This window comes from Nicotiana sylvestris, chromosome 7 (assembly GCF_000393655.2).
Source record: "Nicotiana sylvestris chromosome 7, ASM39365v2, whole genome shotgun sequence".
Taxonomy (NCBI): Eukaryota; Viridiplantae; Streptophyta; class Magnoliopsida; order Solanales; family Solanaceae; genus Nicotiana; species Nicotiana sylvestris.
The window spans coordinates 3,152,569-3,174,845 of NC_091063.1; the positions used below are offsets into that span (position 1 = coordinate 3,152,569).

Consider the following 22,277-nt stretch of genomic DNA (forward strand, 5'->3'; position numbering starts at 1 on the left):
CTCCCATCACACAAAAGGTCAGGAACGTAGGTCCTCCATCGTAGTAGAGCATTCTGGACTCGTGGTTTATCTCCTTCGTGTTCAAATTTTCACGCAATACACACACAACATCGAGGTATTTCGATTTATTTTATGTCCAAACTTGTATAATAATATATCTCACTGTCCATTGAATGTGTTTCCATGTCCTTTTGTGTTGTATTTGCAAAACTAGTATGTTATATTTATCCGGACTTAGATATTAGTGTAAAATTTAGATTTAATTTTTTATGTTAATATAAGTATTTAGATATTAGTATTTCTATGTCATTATGTGTTTTTTATTTGCGAAACTAGTATTGTTGTAACTATTTTTTTAATGTTATGTGAATAAAATACATATGTTGTTTATATTTAGTTTATTTATTAGCGTAGTAAAATGTAAAAACTTTTAGCGTAGTAAACTGTATAGTATTTTAGCGTAGAATCCTTGTAGTTTAAGTATTTTAGAATGGTAGATGAAAATATATACTTTGTACAAATTTAGAATTTAAATTATAAAACAAACACACACAAAATAGTCGAAAAATTAAATTTGACATACATAAATATTCACGATAGTTTGGTACTACTGAGCCTTAAATATCGAGCCTGGAACCCAATTGTTACATATACAATTAAATCTCTAAAAAATTTAGAATTTAAATTATAAAATAAACACACACAAAATTATTAAAAAATTGAAATCGACACACATAAATATTCATGAAAATTTGGTGCTACTGGGCCTAAAATATCGACCCTGGACCCAAATTGTTACATATACTTTGTACAATTTAATAATTAAAAATTTAAAATTTAAATTATAAAACAAACACATACAAAATTATCAAAAAATTGAATTTGACACACATAAATTCATGTAAATTTGGTGCTACTGGGCCTAAAATATCGAGCTTGAACCCAAATTGTTACATATACTTTATACAATTAAATCTCTAAAAAATATAGAATTTAAATTATAAAACAAACACACACAAAATTATTAAAAAAATTGAAATTGACACACATAAATATTCATGAAAATTTGGTGCTACTGGGCCTAAAATATCGAGCCTGGACCCAAATTGTTACATATACTTTGTACAATTTAATAATTAACATACAATTAATGTTGTTTAATTTACAGTTGACGACATGGACGTGCTTATACATCCCGGCGCTTACTCTCGTGAGCTATTAGTGCTTCAGGGTGATCATAGGTCCGCCCATATATGGGATGGAGAGTTACTTTCCCAGACTCTCCGCGCTAGGAGAGTGGACGACCTGTGGGATTTTCTTCATGATAGAGTTCTCCACGAGCGTGTAGCCCATCACCTCCAGTCCACGGGATTCTATAGGATTATTGAGATCGGCCGGACACAGGTTGACTGGGTGTTGATCACGGCGTTGATTGAGCAGTGGTGACCGGAGACGCATACTTTTCGTTTGCCCATTGGCGAGGCTACCGTCACAATACAGGACGTTGAGGTTTTATATGGCATGGTCGTTTCACTGCCTATTGCTATGAGATATATGTCGCGTGATCATTATTTGGACATGTTGCATCAGCTCACTGGTTTCAGGCCTCAGGACGAGGCTGCATCGTCTGGTGCTAGTCGGTTGGCTTTGACCCCTATTAGACAGCACCTGGAGCTACTCTAACCCGATATCATTGACGATACAGAGGAGGAGCATATCACTCATTATACGAGGTTGTTGTTGCTTCTTCTATTTGGAGGGGTCTTGTTCCCTAATACTTTGGAAAACCTCGTCAGCCTTAGATTTTTGCATCATCTTCAGCTGCTGGATGAATTACCCTATTACAGCTGGGGTGCTGATGTTCTCGGCTACATGTATAGGCAGATGTGCCGGGCGAGCATGGCCACTCAGAGAGATGTTTGTGGTTTTATGTCGCTTCTATAGGTGACAACATATTCCAATAAAGTGTTCATCATTTCCAACTCTACATAGTTAGACTTTATCTTAACCATTACGTCAACTTTGTATGTTAGGTTTGGGCCTGGGAGAGGTTCTTGCAGTTTCAGCCACCGCGACCACAATTACCTTCTATTGTAGCACCTCCGTTTCTCCCTCTAGCCAGGAGGTGGGTTCTCCGCCGTAGACTATTACAAGAGTATAATGCTCATCATAATCTCCCCCTCTGCAGGGATGCATTGGATCTGCTGGAGGGCACACAGGTAAATATGTACCTAAACTTACCTTGTGTGGATTAACTTAGTGTTGCGCATACTCATGTTTTATGTTCTTATTTGATAATTCATCTGGACGCCATACAACAAGGATTTGATAGCTTCCCTGCCACCTTATTGCTCGGCTGGTCGACATATTTGGAGCACTTCTGCCCCACTTATATGCCTTGATATTGTGGAGCATCATGCCTCGGAGCGGGTACTTCGGCAGTTTGGCCGCCCACAGTATATACCGAAGGGGCCTATATGGGAGCCTACGCATTATCAGAGGGATGATCGTAGCCAGGCGGACGACGCATTTATGGCATGGTTAGCCGGGCAGATCCAGAGTTGGGACCATCGAGAGGAGATGGTTCCGCCCCCACATACTTGGGACCAGGAGGTGGATATTCAGAGGTATATGTCCTGGTATCGGCATGTTACCCGAGTTTTTATCGGGAACCCTATTCATCAGGTTGGCGGTCGGTACGTTCCATACGCCGGGCGACACGAGGCCCTGGTATGTTTTCTATTATTATTCATCATATAACAATATTTTAGTGCAATATACGTAGTTTATATTTTATACGTTGTGCAGGCTATTGGACTACACACAATCTACCAAATGGAAATGCAGATGCAGGACTATATCGGAGATCATGCGGATGCCTTGCAGGATTATAGCCGTTGATTTGTAGAGTTGGCTTCCCGGACACTGCAGCGAGCCCGGGAGGATCAACATTTGGCTCACATGCCTGATTATGTGGAGCCAGATCAGTACGAGCGAGGTCCTGGTGTGGCACGAGGTGGTGGTACCCGACGAGGTGGGGGTGCCCAATGAGGTAGTGGTGCCCGACGAGGCGGGGGTGCCGGACGACGTGGTGCGAGCGGAGAGGAGGTGGTCCCCAGCAAGGCAGAGTTGAGGCCCCTGATGATTATGTTCCTGCCGATATGTCGGGTGGCCTTGGGACGGATCTCACTCTAGGGACTTCGCAAGTGACCCCATCAGGTCAATTATTGATCACGGGAATGCAGCTTTCTAGAGTAGATTGGGATACATACTTTCCAGGACCGTCTACCATTGCTGAGGATCGACCGACCCGAGATTTAAGTGGTGGGCACCGACTGAGTTATGGTTCATCATCACGTTCGCAGGTATGGTTTTCATAGCGTATTGAATTATAGTTTGTCTTTTTTTTCATAACTTTGTTAATTTCCTTTTTAAGGCTGAACGCGATGTTAACATGGTTACCACTGATGATTACATTCAGGAGCCCGAGGAAATAGTGGTACAACAATTCAAATTGTTCTGACGAATTATATACTTTGCTATTCTGAGCTTTTGACTCTTATGTAAGTTTCTACTGGACTGACGGCCTCTTCTACTGATCCTGTCAGCACCACTGATGATCATGCAGTGGCGCATCCGGCTATAAGGCAGCGATTTGATGATGACGATCTTGATAGCATCCCCAGGCGGGATGCAATGCGCCTCAGGCCAGCGGCTGCATTGAGGCACACTGGATGCGGGACGTACTGATTTTATTCATTTTTATTTGGCATTATATGTACATTTAAAACAACTTTTATATACTATGTGAATTACTTTTTGATTTCTCCGTTAAGTAGCTAGTTTCGTACTGCAAAAAAAACACAAGTCGTAAAGAAGTAAAATTCCATTACAATGAGTGAAAGAAAAGTTCATTACTAAACACATAGCACAAATACTAGCACAAACACAAATATAGTAGGCCAACATAATAAAAATACATGAAATATGAAAATTACACTAAACACATACATGCCAATGTTTAGCCCTGGTTGTCATTTATTCTCCGCTCCAACCACTTAAATCGTTCTTCCAGTTGTTCTTTTTCTTCTTCTACCTCTTTTAGTTTCGCCTTCACCTCCGCAAGTTCCCGTATATATTTTTATTTACGCTCCTTTTGTGCATCACAATTCCATTGTGTTTTCCATTATTTTTCTCCCACCTCTTTCAGTTTCGCCCTCAAGTCTGCAATCATTCTATCGCTTTCTTTTTGTACTTCCCATTGTCTTAAACACATATTATGAAGAAACTGTAGTTGTTCTCTGTAACAATCTTGATAACATGGTTCATCAACCCATTTCTCAAAATCACAAATAGGTTCACCGGGGACCTTGTAAAACTGATTCATACAGTGCCAGTAGCGGCGTCCAACCTCACAACCGTCCCAACAATTTTGCATCAAACATGCTTTTCCACAATTGCACTTTGGTGGACGAAGAGGTTGAGTCATTTGGGAAATATTTGCTTTTAGTAAAAAAACCTTACTTTTAATGAAATTTTTGCGTTTAGTAAATTTTGATCACACAAAATAACTACAATGAGCCCGTTATTTATAGGCGAGACAACACACATATAACGTAGTGTTCAACCACGCTAAATACATAATGTACTATGTAATAGCGCTATATTTTACGTGTTAAATATCATGATATTGACAAGACAACTTTATGTCTTGTCAACTTTATTTCAGACAACTTTATGTCTCGACAACTTTATGTCTCGTCAACTTTATTTCAGACAACTTTATGTCTCGTCAACTTTATTTCAGACAACTTTATGTCTTGTCAACTTTATGTCATGATGTTGATAAGACAATTTTAAATTAAATTATTATTTAAATAGGTAAAATAGAAAAATACAAATCATAATTAACAAGCATAATTTTATTTCATAAATCTTGCAACACAGGCATAACAACTAATTATTACAACATCAACTCATGGATAGTTAGGTACACTAGAAGAACACCCACCCCGAGCTTGATTACTGTTGCCATCCAAAGGACATTTTCTACGGTCGTGTCCTGTTTGCGAGCATATACCACATCTGTGTGCATACACGGTTTCACTAACATCCATTTGGTTCCGTATACGTGTTCTCTTCTTCACCTGTATTCGACGCAAATAGGACTTGTTACACACCATTTTAAATGGTTCAGGCGTCCAATAATGCTCAGCACCCACTGGCTGCAACTGCCCACTATATGTGTTTAGGTACTTCGCAACACTATATTGTTGATCAGCATAGTTGGTTACACCCAAACCAACTTGTTGAAAGTACTTGATGGCATGTGAGCAAGGCATGTGGTAGATGGACCATTTTTCACAAGAGCATAACCTTCTAGATTCATTTACAGTATGTACATTATTACCTCGATTTTGATGGATAACGGTGCGAACTTCAAAAACATTTCTTTCGCTATCATACTGCAAAAATGAATGCCAATGCGCTCGCCATCTATATTTCTCAAATCTTTTCATAGGTACTGGCATAAATTCAACACCCTTTTCCATCAATGATGTTGCAGCTGCAGACCTTTCAACAAACCTCTCCGCCATCTGTTGGAATGACAACCGCACCATGGCTGTGACAGGTAATCCTCTTGCAGACTTCAATAACCCGTTGAAAGACTCTGACACATTTGTAGTCAAAGTTCCCCATCGTCTGCCACCATCCGCATACAACGTCCACTTTTCAGGGTCATGTTGCATTAACCAACGATAGGCTGCCTCGTCTTCTTGCCTGATATATTCCATGTGCATCCGGAATTTATATTGTTGGTGGTCTGTTGTTGTCATCCACATCAAATCATGGAGATCCTTTTTGGGATATGCCTTCTGAAAATTAGCTTTAAAGTGTCTAACATAGTAACGATAATAGGCATAAGGTTCTAGCCATGCAGGCAAGTTCTCTACATAACTTAAGATACCACCGTGCCGATCGGATGTTAGACAAATACCGGAACGTTGTTTCACAACGTGCTCTTTCAAGTGGTTCAAAAATAGTGTCCACATCTCTTGGCTTTCATTGGCACAAATAGCAAAAGCTAGAGGAAATATCTGTCCATTAGCATCGACTGCCACGTCTATCAACAGTTTGATATCGTACTTTCTATAGACATGAGTGCCATCTATGGATATTAAGGGCCGACAATGCGAAAAACCATCAACTGCTGGTTTATCGCCCATAAAACGTAATTGAACATATATTCTGGTTTACCTGGAATATGCTCAAGCTTCCATTCAACAACCGTCTCGGGGTTAAACTGCTGCAGTGCAGCCATGTACCTAGGGAGATCTACAAATGACTTATCCCAGTTACCATAGACTATTTCAAACGCTCTTTTCTGCCCAAGATATGCCTTTCTTTTAGTAATTGTATGGCCATGTTCCTGGTGGACTGCTGTAATGCACTCTTTGATTTTATGCCTTATGGTTGCTTTGATGTATGGAATAAGAACAAGAGAAATCAAGTCAATATCCAAGTTGAAATGATTCCCGTTGAATGTGTCTATTTCGCATGTGTGGGTGGGAATGTATTTACCCACTTTCCACAGACCTGTCTTCTTCTTCATCGCACACAACATCCAATGACATGGCCAAAACCACCTGCGACAAACAACCTTGTATACAACCGGACTTGACTCCCATACAGTCATCTCACGACACTCTTTTACGTTGTGCATTTTACAAGCCCTACTTAGGCACACTTTATCAGGAAAAAGCATGCCCTTTGCCAACACCATTGGTCTAGACTCATCCCACATTGCTGTCCGAATTTCATCAAAATCCTTTGTTAGAGCTTCCACATCCGGCATGTTTGGCAAGTTATCAAGGTAAGGAACATCCCTTGAATGAAACGACACTTGGGACTCATGCACTCTTCGTCTAGGAGGGGGTGGAGCATACTTTCTCGTCAAATCAGGTCCTTCCTTTCTCATCCTCCTCATCACCATCCTCACGATGAAAGGGTGTATCGTCTCCACATTCATCAGCATTGTTGTCGTAATCACTGTTCTCTTCCTCACTCTGTGCATCTGCCAGATCCCGATTTAATACATCGTCTTCGGGCAATTGAGTGAGTACATTTGCTTCAACTTGCTCGTTTTTACTGCACAATCAACAAATTAATAAGATGCTAAATTTACAAAATACTTTTCATATAGCCATATCACTTCACCTACAAGTCGTAATGTGATGAAATTCCATGATGGACATTTTTATGTAGGTGATAGCTCCCGGATAGACCACTTTGATCGAACACACCAAAACTATGCTCGGTTCATTATTTATAAAACTCATATCTGGCATGTACCCCCTGTTAAATATATGAGCGTTAATAGAAATTGAATACAACAACATTGTACATCATACCACAAAGGAAAATTGTAGCTTACCACTCGTCTTGTGAATTATATAAAGCAGGCGGGGATAAGTTTAAATCAAGAAAAACTCTTTCATCAGGAACATGTCCGGCAAAAACTCCTCCAGAATAGTTAGCCGATGACTGGGGGTTATCCGGAACATGTCCGACCACCTTATTGTTTGGAACATCTTTGACCTTGACGTACATATCCAACATATTTACTATAAGATATTCCCGGTATTCATCCGGAGTCCTCAGAAAATCCCTCAAAGTTTCATCATTGTAGATGTTTAACTCCGAGTAAAAAGTAGCCCCTTGCAGAGTGACGGAATACAGATATCTTCCAGTTACTTTAAGTATCACTAAACGTTTCTTCTTTCCCATTTTTTTGCATAACAACGATATTAATTTATCGTACTCTAGTGTTAGTGGTAATTTAACATGACCCTATGGATATAAACTATACATCACAGAGTTATTCTCCGTCACAACCTCCCTCCCCTCCCCAATATAATGAAACTCTTATTCTACGCTCTTCAGACATTGCGGAAAAAATGCTTCAAAGTTTAACAATAAGAAAATATTGAAGAGAATTAGAATTGTATGTGAACGATTTTTTCAAATACTCTGACCACTTTATATAGGAAATGGCTAGTCCTGGAGGGAGAACATTTGGATATATAGTGTTTTCTAAACACACGCTATACATTGAAATAATTGTGATTGTCAGATCACTTATTTGTGAGGCCAAAATCAGAGGATATCGTTTTTTGTTTGTGCGCTATACATATAGCGTGTAACAACAACACGCTATACTTAACGGCAGATGTTATCGTTAATATATAAAGTGTTGTTGTTGCATGCTATATATAGAAATGTCGTTTTTTTAATACACTTATTTGTGTGTTTTGAGTCCAAACACACATTATTTAGGTTCCGGACCCGAAATTACTTCCCCGTGTCAAATTATTTGTCGTATTTTTATTTCATACGTCTCTTAAAAAATTAATAACTAGGAGGTTTGAACAATTATAATAATACCCTATAATTAAGGTGTTTGTAGTCTTCAAGAACATCTTAAAATAGGAAAAAATAAATAAATTTGTCTTGAGCTTTAAAAATGACAAATAATTTAAGATGATTATTTTTAGAAATCACCACAAATAATTTGAGACGGAGAGAGTAGCAAGCATCATTAATTGTTCATTCAATAGCTGATTAATAGCTTGTTTGGCCAAGTTGGAAAAATCAATTTATTTTGAGAAGTGTTTTTTCCAAATGTACTTATGGTGAGAAAAAGGTTTTGTTTGGCTAATTAATTTGAAAAGCATTTTTAAGTAGTGTTTGGCTAAGCTTTTAAAAAAAGTAATTCTAGATATATTTTTTCAAAAGTGTTTCTGGGAAGAAGCTACTTTTTTCTGCTTCTGCTTCTCAAAAGCATTTTTTCTCCTAAAAACTTGGCCAAACACTCCAACTTAGAAGAAAAAAATAATTGCTTTTCAGCTGAGAAGCTTGGCTAAATTAACCTTAGGGTAATAGATCCTAATTAAAAGCTCTGAGCTCACGGCCAAAAGAGTTTTGGTGTATGGAAATAAGAGAAACTATCGTCAAGTCTAACTAGGAATTTATCTCAATCGTGACATTTTAGCATTTTTCAAATTCACTTGTCTCTAATTTTGGCTATGCCCTTGCCTACAAAGATGGTGACGTGTCATTTTTGTCAATGGCCTTAAGAGACGAGGCATTTGCAAACACTTGGGAGTTGGGACGCCATATGGGAAGTGCCAAGCTCTTTTTGTCACCAAGAGATCTGTGTAAGGTTATTTTTATCTATTCAAATTTATACTTTTTTTAATAGTACGTAGTACACAACGTAATAGAATGCTTCGGGTCGTTTAGTTTGGTAAATAAATTATCCATGATTAAATATCTCGGGATTAATTATTCTGAGATTACTTCTCCCTCCCATAAAGGAAAAAAATCACTACAATCCCGGAATAATTAATCACGGGATTAGTTATATCACGATTTTATCCCAAACAAATATGGGATAAACTCATCTCAAATTTAATTTCGAGATTAATTATCTCTTATCCCTCGTACCAAACGAGCCCTTAATAGGACACAGGAGCTTGACAGGTCTTTTCCAAATAAAATCTTTTCATTAATGAAACAGAGAATTCCAGGTTGTTGAATAAAATTCTATCTGCATCCTTTTGACCATGATGACTGGCAGCTGCAATTCTCTATGAGACGAACATTATTGCCACCAAATGTTTGGTTGTAGCTTATTATGATCGACATAAACGTGTAGTCCCTTACTATGTGGCACTTAGTTTAATAAAATTGTGGTTTGTTCAATTATTTAATGCTGCCTTAATTGGCGATTTAATGACATGTAAGAGCAAATGACCTTCGGATCTCAAATTGCCACCATTAAGATCCTAGCTTCCTAACCAAACACCAATTACCTACTATCCTATTTACTTGACTTGAGTCTTTTGCAAAACCTTTAAGAAACATTAATAGTTAGAGCTATTTGACTAAATTACTCTTATTTGTTTTTTGATCTCCCAATCTTTGTACTTCTTTTTCTAGAACATCAATTAGACTAGCAAGTTAAAACGGAAAAAATTTAATTAATATTGATTATCTAAAACAAGGATTTTGATACAGTTATTTTTAGCAAAAGAGACAAGTAAATAGAACTGGAAGGGAGTACCCAATAAAGAAGGTTTTTGCATCTGGTGCCACAGAACATAAGGTTTTATGGCTGTTTCGCCGAGAATGGATGTAACTTCTGGCGTTCTCCCAGATAAGGGGCCTGATCTTTTCAAGTCCAAACAGAACACACCATGATTTCACAATATAAGAACGTCAAACATCCAAGTAGCAAAATACCGCACGATATATCCAATACATACAACATCATGCTCTCCAGTCTCGGATACTTTACTGCTTACCGTCTACTGGCTTATAATAAGTTCAAGCATAGCTCCTACATATTTCGCTACGGGCAAACATCAATAGTCCAAAAGCTAAATCCATTCAACTATTACAGATACTGCTAACAACTCATATGGTGTACTCTAGGGCCTACAATTACATTTCATTTGGAAGCACCATTGCGTAAAAATACCTCAGGCTTAGGGCTTGGGAGCGCACTTGCTCACATGGTCCTTGAACTGTTGCAGCTCAGCCAAAACTTCCTCCTCTGGTCGGTACAACAAATCACTCATGCGCCATATCTGTTTAAGATCCAATTTAACGATTAGAGGCAGATTAAATTATACTGAAAATGGCAGAACATGAATGATTATGAAACCTGTAGTGTGCCGCCTCCGCCAGAGGTCTCCAAGTCATCAGATACACTAACAATAGTCCATGGATCCGATGCATTCCAGTGAAAGTCCACAATTTTATCCCTAGGCCAAACCAGAAAAAATCAGGAACGACAGTAATTGCAACAGTAACGGAAATATGATGGGGAGACACATTATTTACATGACAATTACTTGTCAATAAACAGAACCTGAAAAAGTATCAGAAGCCGATTGCTTGCCCACTCACCCAAGGGGAGAAAAAAAAGACCAAAAAATTTCACCCCTCACAGATTTTAAGTTTCCAGGATATAGTAGTATGCAGTTAGTATTCGTCGCTTAGTTTGTCCACCATCTATATGGTATCATCATTAAGACCAAAAAGTGGCATCAAACTGAGAAATTTGTCCCCTACCCCCGAAAAAAAACACACCAAGAAGAGAGGAATTAAGAATGTAAACTAAAAATACAGACTATATAGCTATGTTGCGCGGACTCTCCGAAACTGCCGCACCCGTATTGGATTCTCCAAAAATACACTGCTTTTGGAGAATATGACACACACCCGACAACATTTTCGGAGAGTCCGAGCAACATAGCTATATAGTCTATTCTGTGTTTTGTTTAAGTTCCAAGGGAAAAGCAATGTAAGCTTAAAGGATTAGAGCAGCAACCCCTAAAGGTTCTACCTGTGTCCAGCATGCTGAAAAAATAAGCCTGGAGGAGGATCATCTTGCGATTTCGCTTCAGTGTCTGTTGTTTCACCAACCTGGCAAGAAAATTAACTAAAACTATCAGGAGAACGCCTAGGTTATCTAATTAAAAAGATGCATACAAATGAATAATGTATCAATCTAGAACATCTCCATTCTTTGTTGGCCTACTTTATTAAATTTTAAATGGAATACTACTTGCCTATGTTCACATCCAATCGAAAGTTTAACAAATTATATTCACATCCAATTTCGCACTACTAATATATAAATAAGTAATCCATAGTACAACACCGGAGCCACCGGTCAAGAAGAAAATTTTCAAACTTGAACTTAACAGATTATAGAGAATCAGTCTTTACATGATAAAGCATCAAAAGACCGACAAGATATAAATTTGACAAGTGATGATTCCTATGTTAATATATCTATAGTGTATCATGAGCAGTTTTCATTTTGCTTCTTATTCTGCGGCAGTGAAGATATTAGTTGGAATCACAGAAGCCATCTATCATTTAAAATGTCTCCACTCTCCATCGTTTGTGCATTTTTCAGAATCTTTTACAGTTACCATGTATTCTTTTGCAGTCAAACTCTTTAATACCCGAAGACTAGCATTGCTACAGAAGATGACGATCATACAGAAGGATTCACGAATAAAAAACCTTCTCTAAGAAGCTGGATTCCCAGAAGAGTTCAAATACTTGGAACTGGAGGAGTAACACACAAGAGAGAAGGGTAAAGAGAGGAAGAGGCAGAGTCTGACAAAGTGGCAATGACAGGAGAATCTCTACCTTCTCGTAGTCCCAAATATTTAAGAGGCCATCCTCTGCGGAGCTCCCAAACACAGAAGCCCTATCAGGACACCACTGCAAAGGAAAGGTTATCAGTTACATAACGGCAATAAAACGCAGAGATATCCAGTAATCACAATTTGACTGATGAACAAAACACAGCAAATGAAACACCTGAACACAGAGAACTGCGGCTGTGTGATGTTCAAACTTATGGACCGGTGATCCAACCCCATCCGAAGTTAAATTTCGCCGGTCAAACAAGCGTACCGAATTATCAGCGGATCTGAGTTACACATGCTAAGTATTAAACCCTGCCACTAGATAAACATTAAAGAAAAGCACCCAAGCAACGGTACTCACCATAATAGGCAGTATCTAGATGACTGCTGATGAGTGAAATTATATAAAGTTATGATATAACATGGAAGGGACGATTTTTTTTTTCGATGACCGAGAAATCCGTCTGGGGCCGATCCTTTGGACCAACCGCAACCTTCAAAACTCGGTGGATAATGGGCCCGCCCCTCTACCCTTCTCCACTTAAATACCAGGCTTTGTTTTACATGGTGTGGGGGCTTGAACCTGTGACCTAAGACAAAAATCCACCACCCTTTGCCACTTGAGCTAGGCCCTGGGGGCACGATTTTGATTTGCAAGAAAAAAGAAAAGCAAACTTGCAGCAGTACACACCCCATACTACGCTCTTACATGATTGCTCTCTTTTTTCTTTCTTCATTTTTTTTGTTGGATGGCTGGGTGGGGTTTTTTTTTTTTTTTGGGGGGGGGGGGGGAAGGTTGTTTAAGCGCCTCCTCATGATTTATAGGATAAGAATACTATATAACATCATACCCGGTTATGATAAGATTGTCATTGTGAGGATTCCAGTCAACACAATGAAGATCAGCATCATGCGCTTTCTCAACCTGTAAAAGCAGCAAATACCAGTATACTCAATAGTTTTAGATATTACTCGTGGAGGCCTATCAACTGAAATTTGACAATCAAAAATATCTAAAAACATTTTAATAGAAACGGCTATATGATAGATTAGAACTATATTTGGTACAAGACACCATTATATGGCTAGCGTGAATCAAAATCAGTTATCAATACCACATGAAAAGAGCAATAATGCATGAATATCTAGGAAAAGGCTTAACAGGGTCATGCTCAAATGGTATCTATTTTGGTATATGTTGTTTTTGATGAAGATATTCGGCCTATGTTTTCACATATGTTCAAGAAATCATTGACGAGTACACATCTAATTGCATTCAACATATATCTCCACAAGCCTGAGACGAGTTGCACATTTGGCTGTTTTGACATATGATATACTACTTATCTCTACATTATTAGCAATCTCATACACAGATAAAATTTTCCACTAAACAATCAAGAAAGTAATTATCATACCTTCACAACAGGATTATTACCAACTCGAGCATCCCACAATATGAGGCATGAATCATCACCAACACTACAAAATTCCTGTGAACTTCATGAAGGTCAAAAGAAAATTTCAGTTTCAGAAGACTTATCAGATACTTTTAAACATGTTAATCCTGCAATTTAAATACTTATTCACCCTTTCGGCTTAGGATGTCACAGAAGATGTGTCAAGAACCAAATGTTGAAGTACACTAGTCGCAGAACCTTAGCTTATCTTTGGTCTTTCTCAGTAACTCCACAATGTTCTTCGAAAGCGTCCGACACAAGAACTTAAATATCAACGCCAAAACTGATCAATGCAACCTTAATTGTTTCAGTTTCTTAAAAGTTAAAACTACCTAAAATCCGAAGGGGACAAAAGAGGATGTAGCAAGAACATGATGACAAAGCAAATGGGAAGCAACAGGTGAAGCTTAGGTCATCGGGACAGTTTCTTATATTTCTCTTCCTGGAGGATAACTCAGTAGAAGTGGATGATTGACAAAGAAGAAGAAAACTTAAGATAAATTTACCAGCAGAAACTTCAATAACCTGAAAGCCCAAGTATAAACCTCACTCCATCATCAGAAAAAAAAGCTACCTAGACAACCTACCATGGGATCCAGCAAAGAAATTAACCATTCAAGTTGACATTACCTTGAAGGGCAAAACTGAACATCTTCAACTGTATCCTCATGGCCCTGGAAGATACCACGTGGACCAATAGATGGATTATCAGCAGACTTAATTATAGAGCCAGCTGATCCAGCAGGCTTGGTTGCATCTGCTGCCAATGTTGAAATGTGGTCTTGAATGCTCCACAATACCACAGTTTTGTCCTTTCCTGATAGAAAATTACCTCTAATGAGAAGATACTAGAAGTGGCTAAATCACTTTTCTACCACTATATTAAATAAATAGGCTACAGACAACATTGTAAGGAATGCAACATCAGACCAAAAGAATCAAAGTTCTTAATATAATTCTCAATACTTACTCCTACTAGCACAAGTTCAAATTATGAACCTTACATATCCAAAGCTGAATCTGATCAGATGAAGTTTAATTTGGAATACAAGATGGCAATGCAGATACCTGATTCTAAATATAACTAGATGAAAAATATTGACTTTAGACATCTAAAAGAAGAGAACTTCAAACCTCCAGAGAGGACAAAGGGTTCCATTGGGCACAGTGCCAGAGCAAATTCTGCATTGTCTTGATGGCCACTCAATACCTGCAAGGACAATTAATGTTACTCAAAAAGGTTGATCTATAGATTAAGATCTGAGAAATCAAATTGCTGGTGGCAGTTGACAGGCGACGGGATCAAAGATCACCGCACATTCCACAAGCAAAAAGTTATGAAGTCCACCAAAGAGGTAAGATGAGTGATGAACATAATGAAAATCACCCAAAATATAGATCAATCAATAAAAGCTTGAGGAAGAGCACTGACCAGATCCGGACGCGAAGCAGCAGCACCATAGACAGCATGCTTATTGGGCTGAGCTTCAATGTCCCAAATGAGAACCTAGATGCACGAATAACAAACTTGTACGAATTAAAAAGTATTGACATGCCTAAAATAGAAAGACGCCACAGTGACTTTACAAAAGACTGTCACAGAACACCTTGAGAGGCCACTTACTTCAGGACCATCAGTATGGGTTGCCACTATGTTTTTGTTTTGTGGGAGTTCTCTGATTCTGTTAACCTGAAGAGGTATACCAAACAAAGATTCAATCAGAATTCCTCTCCGGAGAACCAAACTGCATAATTTTTTATGCAAGAGACTAATCTTAAATAAGTTTCACGAAGTATTCTTCTTCATAGAATGTCACAAGCAACAAGGTAAATATGTAAAACATCTTTTTTTTAGCTTCTTTATTCAAACTTTGTTTAATTCAAGGACTCCTTAGCATAAAGCACAAAACAACAAATGCAATTAAATCTCAACTTTACCATGACACAGAGAAAGTTATAGGATTGAAAATTCAGCGTGAACTAAAACCTTGCACCCTAAAGAGCTAATCTAATGCCCCCAATGCAGTACAATCAAGAAATGGAAATTCAGTAGGAAATTGGCAATGCAAAAAAATATGTAGACAAGGAATGAATAACTATTTTCCTTTTGTTCTCAATAGCATCAGCTACATGCATTATATCACATGAGAAGCATACGAAAGAATAAGCACATAATCAAAACTATTCTATATTCTCAAACATCAAGTATTCTTTCTTCCTTTTTTCATTTTTAATTCTGTGATAGACTTGTATTCCCTGCATTTGTGTTCCTTGTCAAAATGAAGAGTAACATGGTTGGAGCTGGAAGGAATTTGAAAGTAAAATTACAGCTTCTAAAAGATACTTCTAGTATTGTTGAGCATACTTTTCAAGGAAAAAACAAAAAAAAAAAAGCATGGAAGTGGCATATCCATTTGGTTCCACGGAGAGAGATCATTAAAATATTAAGCAAATAGAAGCTCTTGTCCTATTTTCTCTAGAGAAAATGTAGGAAACTGTATTATTCTGATTACAGCATGTAGAGAAAAAGATGATACAGCACGGACACGAAAGGAACCTAGTACAACATTTTTGCATAAGAGCAATATCAAATTCAGCAGGCAGCAGCAAAGGAACCTAATACAACATTGCATCAAGAGCCACTGAGCCAGTAGTTAACTTAGTTTGTCTATGAAGTATGAACATGCAGGCTCAGTATTTTTTCCAGTATTCACGCAGTTCTTACCTCTCCTGGGTGTATTATGGTTTTGTACTTCTTCACAAATGGCGAACGTGCTTCTTCATTGAACTAGAACCAAGCCATTAAAAACCAGTCATTATGATTGATTTAGAGTATAACTAAGACAAATTAAATAGTAAAACATCCTTACATTTGCAATGTGATTTTCTGCTGCAACCCTGGGCTTCACCACGTCACAATTAGCTATGATCAAAGTGTTAGGCACTGACTTATCCGTCTGGAAAGAAAAGAGAGTTTAAAAATAAAAGGGAAAAACAGAGATCAGACAAATTACAGAATCCAAAAACTCAACTCAAATACTGCACATGAAATGAAACAATAAATTATCATTAGTCAACACTTTCCAGTCAAAAAGAAAACTATAATAATGACATTATTTGATAATACCAATATCAACAACGATGATAATACATGTGTGGTAAGAGTGCCTTGTCTGCCCAACCTCCCCAAAAAAGGTTAGACACACAGATCTCTTTACCCTAAAGAGTCGGTACTTCTATATTAAGGAAAAAGTGTATTTTACAAAATCTTGGTCGTATGGTAAATCTTTTGGGACATCAATGTAAAATACACAGGAAGACTGAAAAATATTAACCAAAAAGAACAACATGTGCCATGTTAGCTTGCCTGTTCAGAGAGATAGAGTCGCTGGCGGTTTTTCAAAGCACCCTGCTCAACTATTGGACCCCACCTGTTGTCAAAACAGTATAACCGAGAATATGATTGACCATTTTAAAGAGCATACAAATTGATAAGACCAAGATCATGAGACAGCTCGATACCAATTTTCAGATATGAATAAAGAAAAACATGATCGTTATCCACTTCATATAAATGCAAAGCTAAAAGTTTTCTGCACAACCATCACTTAGGAATAATTGCCACGTTCCCTCCCTCCCTCTCACACACACACAGCAAGAAAAATCATGTACCGTTTATGTTTAACCCCACTTACTCAATTTAAGATCAGAACTTTAAGCACCGTGACCAGAAAAAAATAAACCATGAAACCAACAAGCTCACAAGTAGAAAGGATATCACATACATAGAGTTTGTCAACCATGTGCAAGATGTATATACTCTACTACATACGTCGTATCTAACAATCATGTGCAAGTATGGACATACAAATAAATATGTAAGCATGTGTACTTATCATTCAGATCCTAAAGAAAGTAATCACCAAGATTCAGATATTTTTCCTTTTTTTCTTTTTTCTTTTCCTTTTTTTGGTTTGGAATTCAGGTCTTGGTTTAAACTTTAAAGGTTACAAAATCTCCCAAAGAGATTTACAATATAAGGAGGAAAGGGAACAATCAAAAGGCGTATCATAGATAATATACCAAATGTAGTTTCTATCTACCCCTTTAAAAGATTAGTTTTCCATTTTAAAACTATAAAACTTACTTATAATGCCTCCTTACAAGAACTACCTAAGTTTTTAACATTCCACGTACATATTTAACTATCTCGTCAAAATCTGTGAATGCTAATCGTTTACCTGCAACTATACATGCATAATTACATATAAATAACATACACAAATATCCTGTTTCATGAGATCAACTATATGCCTAGTAAAGGAAATACATAACCAACTTACATCCTCATCAGTACAACTTGGTTCAGCATAATAAAACTATAGTATATTGCGAACAAAAGAAAGAAATTCATAATACCGGCAGCAAAGAGAAGGCCATAAACCGCTATGATTAGTGAACCAATCATACAGGATTGCGATATTAGACTTCCACGTCAGATACTTCTCACCAAACTTGCAACTCTTCTCCCCACCTTCACTACTAGATCCACTAAGAGCCCCTTCTCTTTTGTCTACCTTTTCTCTTACAGAACTCTGGGTAACTACCATGTTGGTTTGTAGATGGATCAAATCTATACAATAAACAGAAGCAAGAGCCAGCAAATGTTGTAATGGCTCAAAATGGATATATATCCTCAAACAACTTTATTAAGTTGAAATGACCAAAAATGAGAAGATAGCTGCCGTGATTATTTCATGCTCTTGGATCCTTGTGGAATGCAATGACCTCCTCATGTGATGTGAGAAAAATATTAGGGAAAGTACTGTCTGGATACACAACTGAGACGAAGAAGAAACTATAAAGCCTTCACACAAAATACTTTGCAAGACACGAAAAGTATTCTTTGGTTTAATAAGTCTATGGCAACCTACAATCATCCTGAATTGACCTTCCATGAATAATTTGAACAATTTTTGTTCTTTTGACCCTCCACTGAATAATTTGAACAATTTTTGTTCTTTTTGCAAGTATTCATTAAAATATTTTTATGAAAGTTTTCAAAATTGGAACATAACACACTTTTTAAGAAAATAAAGGAAAATGAAAACTTCATTTGACTATGTGAATTCTAATTGTTTATGCTCTGAGGAGTATAATTGAAGAAAAAATGTTATTCCTTCGTTTCATTTTATGTGGCAATGTTTGACTAGGTACGGAGTTTAAGAAAGGAAGGAAGACTAATGAAACTTGCAGTCTTACCCATGACATGACACTTTTGTGGCTAAAAAAGCTTGTCATTAATGGTAAAATGAGAAGTTTAAAATTAAATCATAATAAAAGGTGCCATTCTTTTTCAACAAACTAAAAAGAAAGAAGTTACATAAAATGGAACAGAGGGACTAGTATTTGTATAAAGGTATGGAGGCATGCATTTATGCAATTTTGACAAATTCTTAGAAATTTTCATGACACTTCTTAAGCGAAAAATACAAAATAAAAAAAGTGAAGCCTCGCATAGTAAAGGAAAGGAAAGAAAAAGCGGAAAAAAGAAAGATTGAAGGCTCAAAATATCTTTTACTAGACACTACGGAAACGAAAAAGGCAAAATACCTATGACATGAGTTTACTTGTTAGATCCACCAAAACCGTAGAACTATTGGAAAATGAAATGAACTCGAATTTGAAAATTCAATAGTTAACTGATGAGGCCAGCCTTATCAAGTAAAACCATTAAAAAAAATTATAAGGAAAACCATCAATACATCCAAATGAAGCTAAAATTGTATTATATTAGAGGTAAAAGATAACTTATTTAGAAAGATTTGATAAAAATGTTAGCAGTCCTTGAGTCTTAAACCGAACCAACCAAAAATAGAAATAACGATAAGAAAATCCAATATTAGTAATGATAGATAACACCCAGTCAGTCAGCATATCAAAGAAAAGTAACTAAGATCGGAAGATGAAAACAAAGATGATATCATTACTTATCAAGGGGGGAAAATCTTTATTTATCAAGGATGTAAAACTCATAACCTTCAAAATAGTTATTGAAGATACACAATGTAGCGAAAAAACACGGCTTCGGCTTTTATGATGAAATGCCATTAGCAAATAAAGAATGAAAAGCGAGAGTGTCCATCTATAGATATATAACATGAAAGAGTGATTAGGTGAGAAAGATTATCACTAAAATCAAGCACAAGAAAGAACCTGAAATTACTTGCAAAGGCACAAATGATGGGAGAGGCGGATGCAGGAGGCGAAAAGAAGAAGAGATGGAAATAAGGGTTTCACCGTGTATAATTAGTGGACGAATTTACCCCTAAATGTGGAGTCATTATATTAATGAACTGCGGATACTTCCAAAAAGCGAGCAGTTCAACGAATAATTAATTGGATTAACTCCAGAGTTAAAATAAGTCAAATATCACCCTTCATTAAACCTCTACTAAAAGGCAGGTTGCATTTCCACATTGTTGTAAGCACTACTTTAGCAATTTCGGAAGCAACATTTACCATCTATGTTACTACCCTATTTTACAATGGTTGAAGCAATTGTTGCCTCAAATTTCATCTCAGCTTAAGAAACAAGATACCAATAACCTTTATCAGTAATTTCATTAATTTAAGCCCTTCCTCTTGGAAAATTGTAGTTTCCTAGATAGATATAGAGCTACATTAAAGCCAAGTCAAAGAAATCAGCAGGTCAAAACTCTAAAGGAAATCGGCAACAGCACAACAATCTAGTGAAATAGCTGACATATCTCATAGACCAAATCATTAGCCATGCAAGCAAAAACTAGCAAAACATAGATCTCGCCCGACAGAGTGGTACAAATAATTGAAGCATGGTCCAGCAACAACAAACATCCCTAAGTTATATTCATACAGTCAACCTCAAGTGTGAACACATCAATAAAGTGTGACACCACATATCAAGGTATATAGTAGGCCTATTTACTTCTAATAAGGGGTAATTTATTAAACAAAGTAAGAAACTGCCAGCAAAAAAGGAGATGTTAGCAGTTGATAATTACGGACGGTTACAAAAACTCAGTTACTATAGTGATTGTATTGGATTAAGGAAATCAAACATAGGATCTTGTCATATATACTAACAAGACAGACAAGTTCGGCAAAGATCCAAATTACTACTGACATAAATTTTTCTTAATCGACATAAGGAAAACTACCCACAATCCACTATGGATGACAGTTCAAAATTGGTGTAGGCAGTGTTTGACAGCTATCGCTTCATAGCTTTAGAGAAGTGTGCTTCAATCAATGATGCGCAAAATGATCCCAATGAGAAACGGCCAATTATTTTAATAGTGTTTTTAAGGATTTGGATTAATATCTGCATTATTGTATATTACATGTTGAAAACATGAAATTAGTGACTTTGGCCTAGAGGTAACTGGTAAGAGTGCAACACCTCACGAGTTTGAACCTTGTTGCAGACAAAAGCCTGGAATTTCAATGGAGAAGAGTAGAGGGACAGGCTCATCATTGCCCTCACGAGTTTCTCAATTATAAAAAAAAAACTTGAAATTTGATTATTATAGGACCAAATTTACATATGTTCTACTAACTTTTAATTTTCCGTAAGTTGTGTGCTTCACTTCAAAGAAATGTTAACTTCATGTCTCGCTTAGTTGCATGAATTTTTTTCGATTTTACTTTTTAAGAACACCGGGGCCACACTTATGAGCAGATTACAAATTAATTATACCTTCTCATTCAATTTTGTTTTTTGAAAAAATGAGCAGCACAGTCATTATAACACAAACAACAGGGCAATGTGCAAGCTTCTTCATAAATAACCGTCATACGAGTTGAATACAACAGCTAAGATTTTCACGCTGATGCGTTAAATCATAGACCAGGAGTATCAAATATCACCGTAAACCCTAGCAAAACAGAGTCCCGTACACATAGTAGACACACACCTAGGGTTCCAAAAGTACCAAACCAAAACACAGAGGTTCTCGAAATTTACAACACACAAAATGAGCGGTTTAATAGGAAATATGTATACCTGCAAGAGAGGGAAGGCCAAACGAGGTTGTGATTAGCGAACCAGTCGTAGAGAACAGGGACGAGTGACTTCCACTGAACATATTTCTCGTCGATAGCATTAGCAGCAGCTTTCTTATCAGTAATACTACCTCTCATCCTATGGGGCTCCTTATCTCTTTCCTCTTTGGTTTTGGTTGAAGAACCCTTTGGCCTCCCACGCTTCTTTGGCTGAGAAGAAGGAGTTGTTTCCATGGCAGAAATTTTTTGGGGGGAAAGTTAAAAACCCTTAGAAGAAAACCCTTGGAACAGAACTTGGACCTACAAATTATAAACAACAGTAATGAATAGTGACGGTTGAAAGTTAGAAAGGGTTTTTATAGGAAAATGAAATGAAAAATGGCAGCAACAGAAATAAAACCTGATAGACTCTGCCTTTTTCTCCTCGGTCTCTCTCTTGGATCTAATTATGGAAAGGTATTTGATTTTTGAAACACAAAATTGCATTTGCTCCACCTTTCCCTCTCTTCTTCTCTATAAATAAATGAGTTTCAGGACAATA

General features: G+C 37.2%; 2 protein-coding genes across 2 annotated transcripts; both read right to left on the bottom strand.

The window, feature by feature from the left end:
- Positions 1-4,976: 4,976 nt before the first annotated feature.
- On the bottom strand, positions 4,977-6,856 carry LOC138872681 (uncharacterized). The gene is made up of 2 exons (XM_070151091.1): positions 6,259-6,856; positions 4,977-6,169 (listed from the first exon to the last, which is right to left on the bottom strand). Exons 1-2 carry the CDS (start codon positions 6,854-6,856, stop codon positions 4,977-4,979), a joined length of 1,791 nt encoding a protein of 596 aa, XP_070007192.1.
- A 3,378-nt stretch (positions 6,857-10,234) lies between these two features.
- Positions 10,235-22,250, bottom strand: LOC104249793 (WD-40 repeat-containing protein MSI4-like). Its single transcript, XM_009806275.2, has 16 exons — positions 22,137-22,250; positions 21,738-22,036; positions 17,061-17,124; positions 16,564-16,650; positions 16,419-16,481; positions 15,318-15,383; positions 15,126-15,200; positions 14,828-14,903; positions 14,324-14,510; positions 13,652-13,733; positions 13,085-13,158; positions 12,406-12,517; positions 12,232-12,306; positions 11,414-11,493; positions 10,730-10,829; positions 10,235-10,652 (listed from the first exon to the last, which is right to left on the bottom strand). Exons 2-16 carry the CDS (start codon positions 21,968-21,970, stop codon positions 10,551-10,553), a joined length of 1,476 nt encoding a protein of 491 aa, XP_009804577.1. The 5' UTR covers positions 21,971-22,036; positions 22,137-22,250; the 3' UTR covers positions 10,235-10,550.
- Between the last annotated feature and the right edge of the window lie 27 nt (positions 22,251-22,277).